Raw genomic sequence first — 15,630 nt, forward strand, 5'->3', positions numbered from 1 at the left:
GCGGCTGCTAGACTGGATCTTGCCGATATCTGGCAGTTTAAATGGAATTGTTCTCCTCGGACTTTGAGTGCCCGGCACAACTACCGTACCTCGGGGAAGCACATTCAATTCCGAAGGTTGATTTTCAAACCACACCGTCCATATATCCAGGAAGATATAATGATATCATGTTTTGACCGTCTTGTGACAAGCGTTAAACCTTTCGAAAGTTCTTGGTCTCTCATCATTGTCATTGTCTAGGTAGCCTCATCACCCCCATCCATTCGCCCGGAATCTAGATCTCCGATACATCATCGAGCAGACTAAATTCAGGGCCATCACGATTGCATGTGATGGACTATTCTTCATCTCCTTGAGCCCCCAGCTGTGCACATCCCGCACCTCCAATTGCCTAGCTAATCAGAAGCCTAATAGATGAAAACAGATACTTGATTTTCTAAGATTTTGCCAAGAAATCTAAGTATTTGTGATTACATGACGATGGTGGTGCGGGATGTGCACAGCCGGGGGCCCAAGGAGATACATTATCTGCTCTACCGTGACGTGACTGCATAAAGGGTCCTTGTGGAGGCGGTGGTTATCTTGATTCCACACAAATGATCTTATCTTTAGACTGGATGCGTATACTTTCTGGTCAGGTCTCATAAACTTTGTTAGACCACCAAAACTCGGAGAACCTTGTTAAAGCTGTTCTGACATTGGTATATGACTAATAAACTTTCCATCCTCATCCGTAGGAAATGATGAAGTTGGAATATGGCAACGTTTAGTACGTACATAGAAGAGTTGTAGTACTGACTATAGCAATCAATCAATGTTGAAGTATGAACAAATCTTCTCTCCTCGATGCTCTGCAGAGTTCAACTACTCGAATTAAGAAATTATCATTACCCGGTTAACAGTTTACATCCATAACACTATGATTGTGTTTGTACAGACGCGCATCCTTGACCAGCTGGTGCAGTCTTTTGAAAGTTAATATGTTTGAAACACTCGCCTATCGTGGGATAGGTGAGTAGAATCGTCTTGGTAGGCCCCTGAACAGATGTTGGGATTCGAGAAGAGTGCACTCGTCTCTGGATGGAGCATCTGGCCTCGGTGCTGGACCTCAGACCAGTGCTGTAAGTATTGACGATTACATCAGCTCGTGGAATCAACTCTTTGGAAAAGACTGGTGAATGGCAGTCGGCAAATGATGCAAACAAGATTAACGAAGCCAGATATGGTACATCGGAGCACAAAATACCGAATATTGATGGGTCTTTATGAATCTTAAATGAAGCGGTCAAGGAATCCACAAGCAATGGAAACACGATGGAACATGGAACTCAGCCACTGTCGAGGTAGATGAAGAAGTATGAGTATGTATGTTATTAGTCTGGTCCCTGAATTTATACAGGCATGGATATTGGTGGAGACGTTTCTTTTCTTAGACTGCTTCGTTCGTGTCGATTCGAGTCGGGAGAGCATCAACCCACATGATCCGTGAGTAAAGTACGAGGTGAAGAGGAGCCTAAGTTTTCCAGGGTCTTCTTTTGTGCATGGGCTTTGTTCCATTCTGTCCGGACTCTCCGGCTGTTGACTGATGAATTTACTGGTTTCGGTTTCGCCTCGCCGCTAAACAATAATAAGAGAAGCGATAGATTGAAGGGGTGGTGGGCTTGTCGCCAACCGCGGATAGAGAGCTTTGTATTTATGTAGTTAATAAATTAAGTGAAGGCGATCAGATACGACACCTGGACTGCGAAGTTATCCAAGCTTTTATCCAGCTCCGACCTCTAAACTAGCCTCCTTTTTTTCCATCCTCTCTCTCTCCTGTATCATGACGCAAGTCGTATTCAAGGCCTGTCAAGCTGGACTGTCAAATATGTCCCAAGATGGACTGAATGGGCCGTTCTCGAACAGTAGAGAACTGAAGGTTCAAGGACCCTTTCAGCAGATCTCTGAGCTTGTCTCAAAAGAGGACGCCGCGTCGTCGTCGTCGTCTAACTTTAGCGGGTGGCTTGGCCGCATGCCAATCCAATCGCAAGGTCCAAAATCCAAGTTTCAACGGCCGAACCATTGAGTGAGTGAGATTTGCTTTGCGGCTGGTACAGTACAGGACTGCAGAGGTAGAGGTAGTGGTAGAGGCCTCGTAAGGTGACACGACGTCCGGCAACACGGCAGATAAGGATTACTGTATGTGTGCACGAGATGGATTCCAGAGGAGGAACTGGAAGCATACAGTGGTTGGTAGTCTTGGCTAGAAGCGACACGAGATCACTGAATACGATGTTTATATGTGAAAGGATCAAGGGCCTGGCTCACTCCAACTAGAATCAAGGCTCCTTGGCCCAGTAAAGCGAGTCTTCAGGACTTGGGAGATGCAATTAGCTGCATTGAAACATCATCTAACTTATGCATCTCATCTTGTGGCTCTGACCTCTTGAAATGAATCGGTCGAAGCTTGGCTGAGGCTTGAAGCAAAAAAGTGGTTTTAAGCGAAGCCAGGGGTGGTTGGGAGGGTTGAATGTCAGCTCTCCCGTCTTGTACAGATAGAGCCTGAGAGCCTGAGAGGATTATATTCTTCTATTCAGCACCAATGGATGGTTGCCATAGATGTGAGGGATAAAATACTATGTAATAAATTCCGTCCATTGGCAGGGGCATGGTGACCTGGTACAGTTGATGATTGGCTGTATCATGGATAGAAAGTGCCGTGGAAAAATACAATGCAGTAATGATGGGTTTCAGCATCATGGCTTTAGTACTATACTGAGTGTTGCCCATCATGACCACCCTGAATATCATGACCATGATTAAGCCAGCTTGTAAAAAGATCTACGGGCTGTATAGACATAAATGCATGAGAAATACTGTCTGTCCTTGTTGAATATGTACAATATCTTGATCTGTTTCAAACCTTGACCAACTAATTAATCAACCTAATGTACGGATACTCAAGCCTTGATTCTCATCTCTTGTTAAAGTTCCATTACCAGGGCCCCTTGTGCGTCGGAACCGTGGACCAGTAATCAGCCACAAGCGAGCAAGGAGTGACGAGTTTGTGACTGTTAGTTCACTGATTCAATTGGGTCCAATATCCCTCCCATCTTGTTCCCTGATCGAGATCTAGTAGTAAGTCTAAATCTACCGCTACTGTATTAATTAATGCAGTAGACCATCCATGTTTGTGCTGGCACTACATACAATACAAGGGGAGTTGCTGGGCAGTTGGATGGAGATTTACTCGTCTGGATGGTGGAGATTATGGAGGTCCAATCCATTGTTTGACCCAACTCAAGGTCCGTTATGCACAGATCCATGGTGGGTGGTCTAGTGGTCCACCACTAAAAATGCTTCCCCCCCTAGCCTAGCCTAGGTCGCCCAGGCCAGGCCAGGCCCAGCCGCAGCAGTCCGGGCAGTCCTTATGACGACGACAATTGACGTGAGCTGGACCCAAATTAGGTGCGTAAGTGAGATCCAATCCAATCTAATCCAATCCATAAGGTAGGTGGGATCCATTAAACAACCCGAACCTAAGGTAACCTCAGACCATACCTACCCTCACTCGCTTTACCAGACCTAGACCTTAGATCCAACGACTTCATTCTTTGCTCTTCTACTCCCCTTCCTTTCAATTCGACTTTTCTCTCTTTTGATACCTAGGAGAATCCCTTCTTATCCATCCATCTCTTTCTTTGGTTAGCGGCCCATCTGGTTGCGTGCATTACCTACCTACCTTACCTAGCTCCTCTTTGTCAAAGAAAGACATCCCGTCTTCTGTTATCACATCACCCGCCACTGGTGGTGGTTCTGTCTCTTTTTATCTTTCATCTCCTTTTTCTTGGTTCCAACCTTGAACTTGTCTCTCATTCCTCTTCGAGAACCAACCGTCCTCGTCTCCGGGACCACCGGATCGGAAAGTTCACATACCACGCCTCGTATTATCAAGCCTCCCGTCTCGCTCGCCTCCTAAACAGCTACCATCTTCTACGCTGCGCTACACTGCGTTGCTGGGTATTGACTTCCTTTACCCTCTCATCGGTTCACGGACCTTGGCAGTGTCTTAGCATGCCATGTCTGCGGCTGTGATCTAGATCTCCTATGCTTTTTATCTGAGCTGCAGTAACTCTCCTGCTCACCACGACGTCATCTTTCAATATTGGTCTCATCCAAGCCATTCCCTCGACGCCGATCAACCGATACGAAACCTCAGCTCGCACCGTGATATCTACTTTTTCCCATTCTGTTCTGACCTGTTCTGTTCTGTTCTATTTATTTATCTATTTTCCTGCTCTGTTCTTGCTCTTGCTCGCACACTGTTTGTATCTGTCATATACTATTCCTCTTCCAAGGAGTTCTTGTCTTGCGTGACTGTCTGCAGTATCTATCAAGTTCATCTCCTCCGGCCGGACTGGAATAGTCGTATTGTACAGGGGCAGTTGCAGTTGCAATTGCAATTGCAGTTGAGTGGTCAGCTTATAGAATAGCGCTCAACCTCGAGGCGCATTCCTCGACCATATACTACCCGCAACGCTCAACTTACTTACTGCCACCAAACCCAAAAGACTGGGCTCAACGAAGGCGTTGGCGCACCCACATCCCGCTTCGATAACGACGACAACGCGTGCGGGGGATCCGTTGGGCTTGATTCGTTCGACCTTTCTGCGACATTGCATCGTAACCGAAAGCCCTGAGACATCTTGACGTCGAGACGACCCTGTTACCCAGTCCGCGGTCTTCCATCCCATCTCCCTATCGCTTGCGGAATCACACCATCAAGGGACGAACGTGCACTTGTTTTCAAATCTGGAGTTTGGTGTCGTGTGCATCTTCGATATTGTCGGCATGCCGAGCATATCTATGCAAACTGACCTGTTTCTCTATCTTTACTGATTTGGGAAACTCCTTTATCGAACGTCGAAAAACCGCCGACGATCTTAGTCCAAACACAACCGGAAACTTACCAAGATGAACGAGAAGTGGAAGCGGATGACTCTTCCGACCCTTAAAACAACACCGCCAGTACCAATTCCCAACGATGGGGGCACGGGGTTCGACAATGGCGATGGAAAGAAACCTCGCGTTTTCGCTAAAGCGCTTCGTTCGCTCAGCAATTCTTCCATGGAGTCCATGTCGCATAGCCCATCCCGAAGCTCTTCCTCTATACGGCGCCTACAAAAGACCAATTCTGGCTCGGGGTCCATGATCGATAGAATACATCGTCGAGTATCAATAGCCTCGCCAATGAGCGCATCCGCTCCCGAATTCCCTGTGATTTCTCCTGAAGTTCCTTACTCGTCAATGGAACTTATTCAATCCGGACCACTCAAAACTGACGTCACGCTCCTGAAAGCCCGTGCCGAGTATCTGGTACTAACGGACGCCTGTTTGATAAAATTTGGTGGCGTAGAAGGCGCAAAAGCTGCTTTCCCACAGATTAGGACGGGTGATGGAACATTGAAACCGAGCAACTCGCATAGCAACACAAGCAAATCCTCTTCCGATGTACGCATGGAAATCCCTTTGCGTTCTATTGTTGGGGTCTTCAACGAAGAAGGCTCGAGCCCTCGATTTGGCATCGAAGTTTGGTGGTTCTCCCAATGGCCTAAGCTGGCCTACTCCAAGGCTCATTTGTTTTTTATGTTACCCAAGGATCGTGATGACTGGCTAGCGAATATTCAACGAGCTTGCAGGGTGAGCCATAGACGATCTCCGTCCCCATCCCTAATACCAGGCAATCTGAAAGCGAGAGTCAATCACATTGTGGAAACTACAGAACCCGATTCGAACCCGTCTACCTCGAAAATATTGACATTTCCCGTCGTCAAACGCACAGTTGGTGCATCCCAGAAGTCCAGCTCCAGTGATGATTCTCAGCACTTCTCGGATGGATCCTCATTTTATATTGTTATTGGACCGGCTATGTTGTACTTTTTGGAGGTTCTCAAGGCGGAATATACAACTGCCCCTGGTGACCTGCGTGTGAAGGTCCAATCCTACGGTACCGTCTCGCTCATACGGTTCCGGGCATCCGTTGCCTCACATGAGCAACGGTTTGTGATGAGTTTTCGGTAAGCCATATTAGAAGCCCTATGAAGCATGCATTTGTATACTAATGCGTGTACCAGATTACCACTTGGACGTGAAAACAGACTCGAGCTTGCCAGTGTGCACTACCGGCATGTTATCGAGTCCATGACCAAAGTAGATCGAGAGCTGAAGCCCATGTGGCCACAGCATTTACAAAAGGCTATTTTCGATATCAAGGGACTTCCGCCGCCACTTCAATTGACCTCTGGGAACGATTTGGGAGGCCTCGAACGAAGCCTACACGCGTATTGTGCCGCGTTCAAGGTTCAGGTTCCAAGCTGGACCATTGAATGGAACACGCCCTCCCAGCCAGCCTTCCGCCTTCTGCCACCCGCCAGCCAGCCATATTCTACTCTGCAATTACTTGCACTATTCCGGGCTCTCCGTTACAACAGCTATTTCAAAGAGTTGTCCTTCCGTAACATTGATTTATCCGGTCTTGCCGGAAAGAAGGACTATTCACACTTTGGAGATACTATTGCTTACACATCACTAAACGGTGTCAAAATTTCTGAAGAGCATTATGATCTCCTCATGCAATCTTCTGTCCTCAGTCAGGAGATTCATGCCCTGGCTTTCTCATCAGAATCCATACGAAGTATGGATCTGAGGAATATCTTGGGCCCTCGAAGCATCGTTGGTCGCTCCAAGGACCCTGAAGGTGTCCGCAGAGTCAGTTCAGAGGTTTTGCGACCTATCCTGCTCTTGCTGAAACGCCAAGCATGCCTATGTCACAGCATCACCATGTCTGGAAACCTCATTGCGCCGAACGACATTGAGGAGCTGGCCAATCTTCTCGTTCTTGATGAAGTTTACATGAAGAAGCTTGACTTTTCCAACTGTGGATTGGGCGATGAGGGTCTCACCACTCTCTGGACAGGCATACCGGGCCAGGGTGCCAATCTACAACATATCGACACTTCCGAGAACCAGGGCACAGTCAAGTTCGAGATCATTCGCGACTCTCTCAGTCAACTTCAGGCTATAAGAAAGCTGAATATTGCTGGCAACACCCGAATCCCATACAATGTCCCATTATTTGAAGACTATGTGCTGAACTCCTGGCGTCTAGAGGAGCTCGACCTGTCCGGAATTGCTGTAAGTAAACACCTTTTATGACCAAGTTGACAAACGCTAACAAAGCTTGCCCAGCTAAACGGTCCGACGGTCGATATCTTGACTGGGTATCTGGCATCACAGAACTCAGAAAGCCTCCGAGTTCTTCGGTTGAGCAAATGCGGCCTAACGGGTGCCCAAATTGCACAGATGTTCTATGCAATGGGCCCAGGTAGACAGATCACACTTTACATCAACAGCAATCGTCTAGACGAGGGCATTGACGATTTGTGTGCTGTTATTACCGAATGCTATGGGCCTTGGGGTCTCTTCGTGCAGATGGTTGAGTTTGCTTTGGAGGCCAACTACATCAAACTTCTAAAGGCGTTGACAGCCAATCAGACAATCGAGTGCTTGAGTCTTGCTGGAACCGCTACCCCTGACTCGGCCAGCGAGACGGCTTGCAAAGCGCTCTCGAATCTCTTCTCACAGAATCACACGATCAGGTTCCTCGACCTTTCTGGATTCGATGCGAAGTTAGACGAGGGACGTCTTGGACGAGGGTTTTCTAAATCACTTGCTGGCCTTCGATTTAACACTCGACTGGAACATCTGCGCGTACGAAGTCAGATGCTCAACGTCAATATTGGAGACCTGGCTGAAGCCATCTCTGCTAATAAAACACTCCACAGCTTGGACTGTGAAGGAAACGATTTCAATCTCTCTAATTTTAGACATCTCGTACGACATTTGAGCGACAGTACGACGATTCGCTATTTCTCAGCCTTCTCGGATCGCGATCTTGCCCTGACCATTCAAAAGTCTGTGGATAGCGCCGTGGCGACTGCAACAACCTCGGTACGTAGGCAATCCATGATGTCTAAGCTGCGACACGAGAAGGTTCCACAGAGCGTCAGTGAGCCCTTGGCGCAGCAACTGCGAGATGGATGGGAAGACGCTGTCCACACACAACAAGAGGTTTTGGAGCGGAACCGACTGTTGTTCGAGGAGGGTGAAGATGGTCGTTTCGACTCGGGGGAGGGATACATGGTTTGCGATGGTGAAGAGGACTTCTCCAAAGCATTTGGTGGATTGGCGCTTCGAGCCTTTGAATCCAAGAGGGCGTTGAATCGCCGTGCATCCAACCCTTACCTGGGCAACAAGAGAGCAAGCATGATCTCCTTGGGTCCAGCTCGCCTCGTCAGCGCAGAGCCCGGCGCCAGAGTTACGAGATCTTGGTCAAGATCGTACTCCATCGTCTCGAGTGAAGGGGGCATCAGTGCAGCTGAGAGCCCAAGCACGGGCTCAGCAATTCCTACCCCTCCTGAGCCTGACAGTCCAATCGATAAAGAATACCTTGTTGGGCACCAGCAAAACGGGCATGATGATGGCCTCGATTACGAGTACAGCTTTGCAGACCCTCATGATACTGAGTTCGGACTAGAATTACGAGCTCATCGACGATTCTGGAGTGATGAGGCTGGGTGCATTGAGGAAGAGGAGCATGGGGTGCAGTTTGACGAACGGCACACGTGAGATGAGGATAATGATAACTTATAATGGAGAAAATATGTGCAAGGACGACGATATTGTGCTCGAATCTTTTCTGGTCATTCTGGAGTTCTTTTTGTTATTGGGCATATGGTATACGGAAGCAGGCGTCTGGAGGTCATGGTGTTCTTGTTGCATTTTCTTTTGCGTATAAACTACTCTTGATACCCTTCACTAGTTCTACTTTTTAGATGAATCGAATTCAATGTCTTCTTCACATGTCTCAGAACAGTTGATAATTCTACAATAGTACCATAGTGCATGCGTCGTCATGGTGCATATGTTAGTATCCACGATAGCTTTGTACAAGAAGGCTAAGCTCAAGATAGGAAAAGACCGCCAATCCCTGTCTACCCAGTTGAAGGTTCCAACTTAGGAGATAGGGAGAGTCCCGTCCTGTCCGGGTCGCGTCCAGGTCTCAGCCACCTCAATTTGCTTTGGGCTTCCATTCCCCTGTAAAAAGCCCACAGGTAACTTGGCGGGCCACTAGAAGCGCTCCGGCTGCACTCCATGGGGGGGACTCTCCACTAGAAACCTACAGCAACCTGCCCAAGACGACGCTCGTCATCACGTACGAAGCCACTCTCTCTTACTCTCCTCCATCATCACATCCAATCCAGTGGATGCCCTCTGTCCACTTCGCGACTACAGACTGAGGGCCTTACAGTCCTTTAATATTCTATTTCTCATCTTTTCATTGCATTTTTCAAGCTTCAACTTTTACTATAGGAGCTTCCGCGCTCCGGAGACTGTCTTCGGTTCCTCGCAACCCCCGAATTTAGCGCCTCCTCGTAACCCCCCGAACGAGATCTCGTACGTGGTCTTGGGAATAGGAACCAGCCCACAATGTATTCCAACTCGAACGCCTTTTTAGGCGGCAATAGCCAGCGACCTGGCCAGCAGCAGCAGCAGTATGGCGGAGGATCTTTTGGTAATATGGGCGCTGGCCAGCAGCAACCCGGTCAGCAACCCAGTCCCTTTGCGCCTCAACCCACAGGCTTCGGACAAGCTCCTTTGCAGCAACAGTATACCGGCTTTCCAATGCAAGGCCAGGGACTACAACCGCAGCAGCCTCTTCAGCAACAATTCACTGGGTTCCCTGGCCAGCAGCAGCAGCAACCTCAGCAGCAGCAGTCCTTCCAGACTGGTGCTCCTGCGATGCCCTCGATCCCACCCCAGTTCCAGCAGCAATTCCAACAGCAACAGCAACAGCCTACCGGCTTCTCTGCCTCGCCCCAGCAAGCATCTGGGCCATCCAACCCCCCTGCAGTGCCAATGAAGCCCCAAGCTACTGGTTTCACTGAGATGGCTGCGTCCTTCCAGACAGGTGGTACTGCGAAGCCAAGAGGTCGAAGGCCAGAAAAGCCGCAGCCTAACAAGATCCCTAACATCCGTCTCTCTTTCATAACAGCACAGGATCAAGCCAAGTTTGAAACCTTGTTCAAGTCCGCTGTTGGTGATGGTGGGATGACCATGTCGGGAGAGAAGGCGCGCGATTTGCTCATGCGCTCAAGACTCGATGGCGACTCTCTATCCCATATCTGGTATGAATTGCTCCTGCTGCCTTTTATATGCAGCTATGATTAACAGTGCTAACATTAACTAGGACTCTTGCCGATACCACACGTGCTGGCCAGCTCTATTTCCCCGAATTCGCTCTCGCCATGTATCTGTGCAACTTGAAGCTTACCGGCAAGCAGCTGCCGCCCAGCCTACCCGACAACATCAAGAACGAGGTTTCGAGCATGGTCGATATCATTAGCTTCAGTGTTGCCGACGATGCCGCTGCTTCGGGCGGTGCTTCCTCCACCCCTGATATCAGGACCAATACGGCGACTCCCCCGACTATCCAGCAACCTCAACCTCAGCAGCCCCCACCTCAACCCCAAGCTTCCAATGCGCAGTTGCTTCAAGCGCAGATGACGGGATTTCCTGGGCAGCAGACAGGATTCGGACAACAGCAGGGTCTGCAGAGCCAGCAAACTGGTTTTCCCGGAATGCAAAACCCCCAACCTACCGGATACAACGGTCCCCGACCTCCTATGCCTCCTATGCCCACGGGCTACGGTCAATCACTGACTCCTGGTGCTGCGGGTGGTATGGCAGCTCCTCTGAATGCCCAACCTACTGGACGACCTGGTCAATGGGGCCTTGTTAATGCGCCTGCGACCGGTCTGCCCAACATTGATGCCCTCCAGGCTCAGATGATGCCTCAACAAGGTCGCGAAGCCGGAAACTTCACCACTCAGGGTCTTCAAGGAAACGCTGTGATTCCTTGGGCTATTACAAAGGAAGAGAAGACCCGTTACGACTCGCTTTTCAAGGCTTGGGATGGTCTTGGCAAGGGCTACATAGGCGGCGACCAGGCCATTGAAATCTTTGGACAAAGTGGTCTCGAGAAACCTGACCTGGAACGCGTTTGGACTTTGGCTGATCACGGCAACAAGGGCCGTCTGGATCTCGATGAATTCGCGGTTGCCATGCATTTGATCTACAGAAAGCTCAACGGTTATCCTTTGCCCAACAATCTCCCTGCCGAACTTGTTCCTCCTTCGACCCGCAACTTCAGCAAGTCGATCGGTACTTTGAAGTCGATGCTCCACGATGAGTCTGAGTTCCGCACCAAGTCCGGCGCGGCTCTGTTGCCTCAGAAGACAGGCGTGAGTTACATGAAGAACCGCTCACTTAGGGGTGCCCCCGCTGGAGCCGTCGCTGGCCGAAAGGATGCCACGGTCTTCAAGAATGAAGACGAGCAGTTTGGTTACAGATCAAGCGCTCGTCGCAGGGTCGGCAACAACTCCCCTCGGCCCGAGTCTCCTGCCTCTGTTGCTTCGAATGACGAGCTGACTCTCGATCAACTAAAAAAGAAGATTAAGGAGAAGGAGGTTCTTTTGGATGCCATGGACTTTGCTGATGAGAAGAACTTTGAGGAGGATGATATTCTCGATCGCCGTGACCGACGTGAGGCCGACGAGCTTTATCGCCGCATTCGTCGCATTCAAGAGGATATTGATTCTCACCCTGACGCCGCCCTGGCAAGCGGAGATTCTGAGGCTGAGCGACGAACTCTCAAGCGCCAGCTCCAGAACCTCACTGATAAGGTTCCCGAGCTTGCTTCTCAGGTACGAAGAACTGAGAAGGCTATCATGGACGCTAGACTGGAACTCTTCCGCATCAAAGATGCCAAGGCCCATCCTAATAGCGGTGCTCCTATTGTTGGGACCGGACCTGGCGGTACTGTGACAGAGTCAGATCGTCTCAAGGCTAGAGCCAAGGCCATGATGCAGCAACGAACTGCTGCTCTGACCGGCAAGAAGGTTGACGTTGGCACTGAGGATGTCGATGCGCCCAAGCGACTTGAGGAAGAGAGCATTAAGGTCAAGAACGAAAAGGAGAGTAACGAGCGCATGGTCCGTGATGTTGAGGAGAGCGTTCGAGACTTTGCTCGTGGCATCGAGGACAGCCTGAAGGAGGGCGGCCGTGACAACACTAGTGAGCATGAGAAGCGCCGCTGGGAGGATGCACTTGGAGTAGAGGATGAGGTTCGCGACTTCATCTTCGATCTCCAGCGTGAAAGCCGCAGTGCCCGTGTTCGTGCTCAAGATAAGCGACCTGCCAGAAGCTCTGCTCGCAGTGAGGAGCCTCGACCAGAACGTGTCGCCAGTCCCCGAGTAGAGGAGCCTGTCTCAACCTCGCGTACTTCCACGCCCACTGGAGGATCGTACTCCGCTTATAAAACCCCCGAGGAGCGAGCCGCTTTCATCAAGCAGCAGGCTGAGCAACGTATGGCCGAGAGATTGGCTGCTCTAGGAATCAAGGCCCCTACAAAGGCCGGCGAAACAGCTGCCCAGCGTATGGAGCGCGAGCGAGCTGAGCGAGCTGCGAAACTACGACAGGCCGAGGAGGAAGATGCCCGTAGGGAGGCTGATCGTCAAGCTCGTCTTGCTGAGGAACAGGGAGGGCCCCCTCCTCCTGCTGAACAGTCCAAGGCTGAGGGCAAGAAGCAACCTCCTCCTCCACCAACCAGACACCGTGGCAAGCCTGAGGCAGACCAAGAGGCTTCAAAGAAGGCCAATGAGGAAGCTACTGCCAAGCAGGCTGAGGAAGAGAGACTTGCTGCCGAGCACGAGGAGCAACAGCGCGAGACACAAAAAATGGAGTAAGTGCTACATCAGAAGCGTACGATCACAATACTAACTATTTCACAGGGAAGATGCAAAGGAACAGGAGGACGATCTTGCCAAGGAACGGGAGGCTTCCGAAGCCCGTCTCAAGGCACTTGAGGAGCAAGTGAAGCAAGGCAAGCTCCGCAAGGAAGAAGAGAAGAAGCGAAAGAAGGCTGCCATGGCCGAGGCTAAGGATAAGGAGGCCAAGCTTGCTGCTAGACGGGCTGAGATTGAGGCCGCCCGCCAGCGTGAGCTTGAACTTCAACGTCAGCTTGAGTCTATGGAAGGTGATGATAGTTCATCTGATGAGGATGAAGGTCCTCAGCAGATCACTCCACAGGCTTCCACGCCTACGAGAAGCGACAGCCAAGTGGCTAGCCAGGAGGAGGACAAGAAGCCCTCGCCGCCGCCTGCTGAGGCTGTCTCGTCTCCTCCTGCTCCCCCGACAGTTGTTACATCGCCACCTAGTGAGACTGAGAGTAAGAACCCATTCTTCAGGATGATGTCCCAGTCGAACGAGAGTGCACCAGCTGCTACTTCTCCGGCGCCTGCTGCGCCAGCACCTTCGGCCACAAACCCTTTCCATAGGATGACACAGAACCAAGAGGCCAGGCCTCCCTCTGCCCCGGTTTCTCGCCGCCGTGCAGACACGGACGACTGGGGCTCTGACAACGACGATAAGGACGACGATTCCGACGACGAGCGACCCGGTGGTGGAAGTGCAGCCCAGCTGGCCTCTATGTTGTTCGGCACTATGGCACCTCCTCGTCCTTTGTCAGCAGCCGGTAGAGAATCGGCAACGAACAGTCCTGCTCAGACTTCTGCCTGGGCTAGCACACCTCCTCCCGCTCCTTCGGCGCCGAACGACGATGGTGGAGCTCCGGTGTCTTCACCTCCACCTCCTCCGCCTCCTCCACCGATGCCCAGCAGTGATACGCCCAGTGCTCCTCCTCCGCCACCTCCCATGCCCGGAAGCGACGCTCCTTCGGCTCCGCCACCTCCACCACCCCCGATGCCATCAGCTGGTGCGCCCCCTCCTCCTCCCCCTCCTATGGGCGGCGCTCCTCCTCCTCCACCACCTCCCGGCGGTGCGCCTGCTCCTCCTTCCGGTGGTGGTCGACCCGCTGGTTTCCTGAGCGAGATCCAGCTGGGCAGGTCTCTCAAAAAGACAAAAACCAAGGACAGCAGCGCAGCCGCGGTCGCTGGACGAGTTTTGGAATAGTGATTTTGCAAGCATCAATTGGAGAAGTAAGCGGACTGCTGCTGATGATGAGGTGGGACCCGGGGCAGGTGTGACGTTGAGCAAGGAATGGTATTTTGTGTGAGGCGTATAGCTATTAGGTAGTTGATAATGTTGGTAGTTTGGAATACGATTACATCGTGGCCCTGACTCTTCGGTATTGCCATTGTGACATGACATGACATGATATAGCGGAAGACCTTCTCCTGTCCGAGGCGAGACGTCCTATGTGGAGAAACGTTGCGAGTTATGCTGTGAAGCCACAAGGTAAAGCACGATGCCGCTTCACGATAATGGTGATCCAGTCTCGTGCTCCGATCGACATCGGTGACTACATATGGCTCAGATCGTAATACGTTGGCTTTGAAACGGTCTCAGTCAAGTCTCAAGTTACTTCGGTCATTGCCGTCGGGGTTTGCACTATATAGGCACATACTAGAGGGCATTACGAAAGTGGTCTCGGCTTTGCCCAAGCTTTTTGAAGGTGAAATTTTGTCATTAAAGCTTGATCACTAACGGAAACTAGAAGGAAGCAGTTCAGTGGCAGTTCACGACAGGCATGCTGAGCATGCTAAGCAGACGAGATGGCGAGGTGGTGCAAGTGGACATGGCAATCTAAATGAAACATGAAAAAGTCGGGATTAGACGAGAAGTGCAAGGATGTACAAGGTCAGAATTCAGTCAGACACGGCATGTCAGAGAGCCGAGGTTGTGTTCTCGACGATGTTTCTCATTCCTTACGAGTCGGGTTGAGCTATGCCTTTGAGGAGGATATTAATGAGATGTGTTAGTGGTGAATGTATAGAAATTACAGCCCATAGAAAGATCCAGGCGGGCCACCGGGGATGGGTAGGATAGTGCTGTTACACCACCAGCAGACCGTCTGCCGGAGATGGGGCCGAGATATGCCGGAAGCTTGGTCAAGAAGACTAAAGACTAAGAGGGCAGGGGGGGGCATGGTATCAGCTATGGAAGTGCTGGACTAAGTCGCTGTATTGGGATATGTACCGAATATACCCAACGGAGCGTCCGATATACGCAGGGATAGATGACCTGTGTTCAGAGAACTCCACGATAGGCAGGGTCAGAATTATACGGGTGGATCTTGGTTTCTCGAAACACACAGACACAGTCCTCTCAAAGAGGCAAAGCAAAGAAGAAAAGAAAGAGAATTGAACATCTGACTGGATGAAAAGCTCAGATCAACCTTGAGCATCTGTCTGGCCTCAATGCACAGGGCCAATCTCTAACTAACTAGTAGGTAGTCTAACTCTGGGGGAACTAGATTAGATGAGTTGTCAAAGTTTCAAGAACGGTCTTTGCTTTTGGAGAAACCTGATTGTGCAAGATTAATAGATCTATACTATTATGCAACAAAAAAAACGGCTGATATGATATTAGTCTACCTACTATGTGGTTTCTGTTCTGGATCTTTAACTTTTACCACCCCTGGATTTATGTTTCATCTATCTATCTTTGCTTCCATATCCGTACTTGGATCCATTTATCCAACAAGGCAGCAATCCTTCCCCGAATGCCAAT

General features: G+C 50.4%; 1 protein-coding gene across 1 annotated transcript; it reads left to right on the top strand.

The window, feature by feature from the left end:
- Positions 1-4,953: 4,953 nt before the first annotated feature.
- Positions 4,954-14,070, top strand: B0J16DRAFT_354838 (uncharacterized protein; the record flags this gene model as incomplete). The annotated part of the gene is made up of 7 exons (XM_046129394.1): positions 4,954-6,056; positions 6,114-7,173; positions 7,228-8,663; positions 8,711-8,775; positions 9,491-10,226; positions 10,289-12,841; positions 12,891-14,070. 7 exons carry the CDS (start codon positions 4,954-4,956, stop codon positions 14,068-14,070), a joined length of 8,133 nt encoding a protein of 2,710 aa, XP_045984729.1.
- Between the last annotated feature and the right edge of the window lie 1,560 nt (positions 14,071-15,630).

This window comes from Fusarium flagelliforme (genome assembly GCF_020744385.1).
Source record: "Fusarium flagelliforme strain FIESC 12 MPI-CAGE-AA-0113 chromosome Unknown B0J16scaffold_3, whole genome shotgun sequence".
Taxonomy (NCBI): Eukaryota; Fungi; Ascomycota; class Sordariomycetes; order Hypocreales; family Nectriaceae; genus Fusarium; species Fusarium flagelliforme.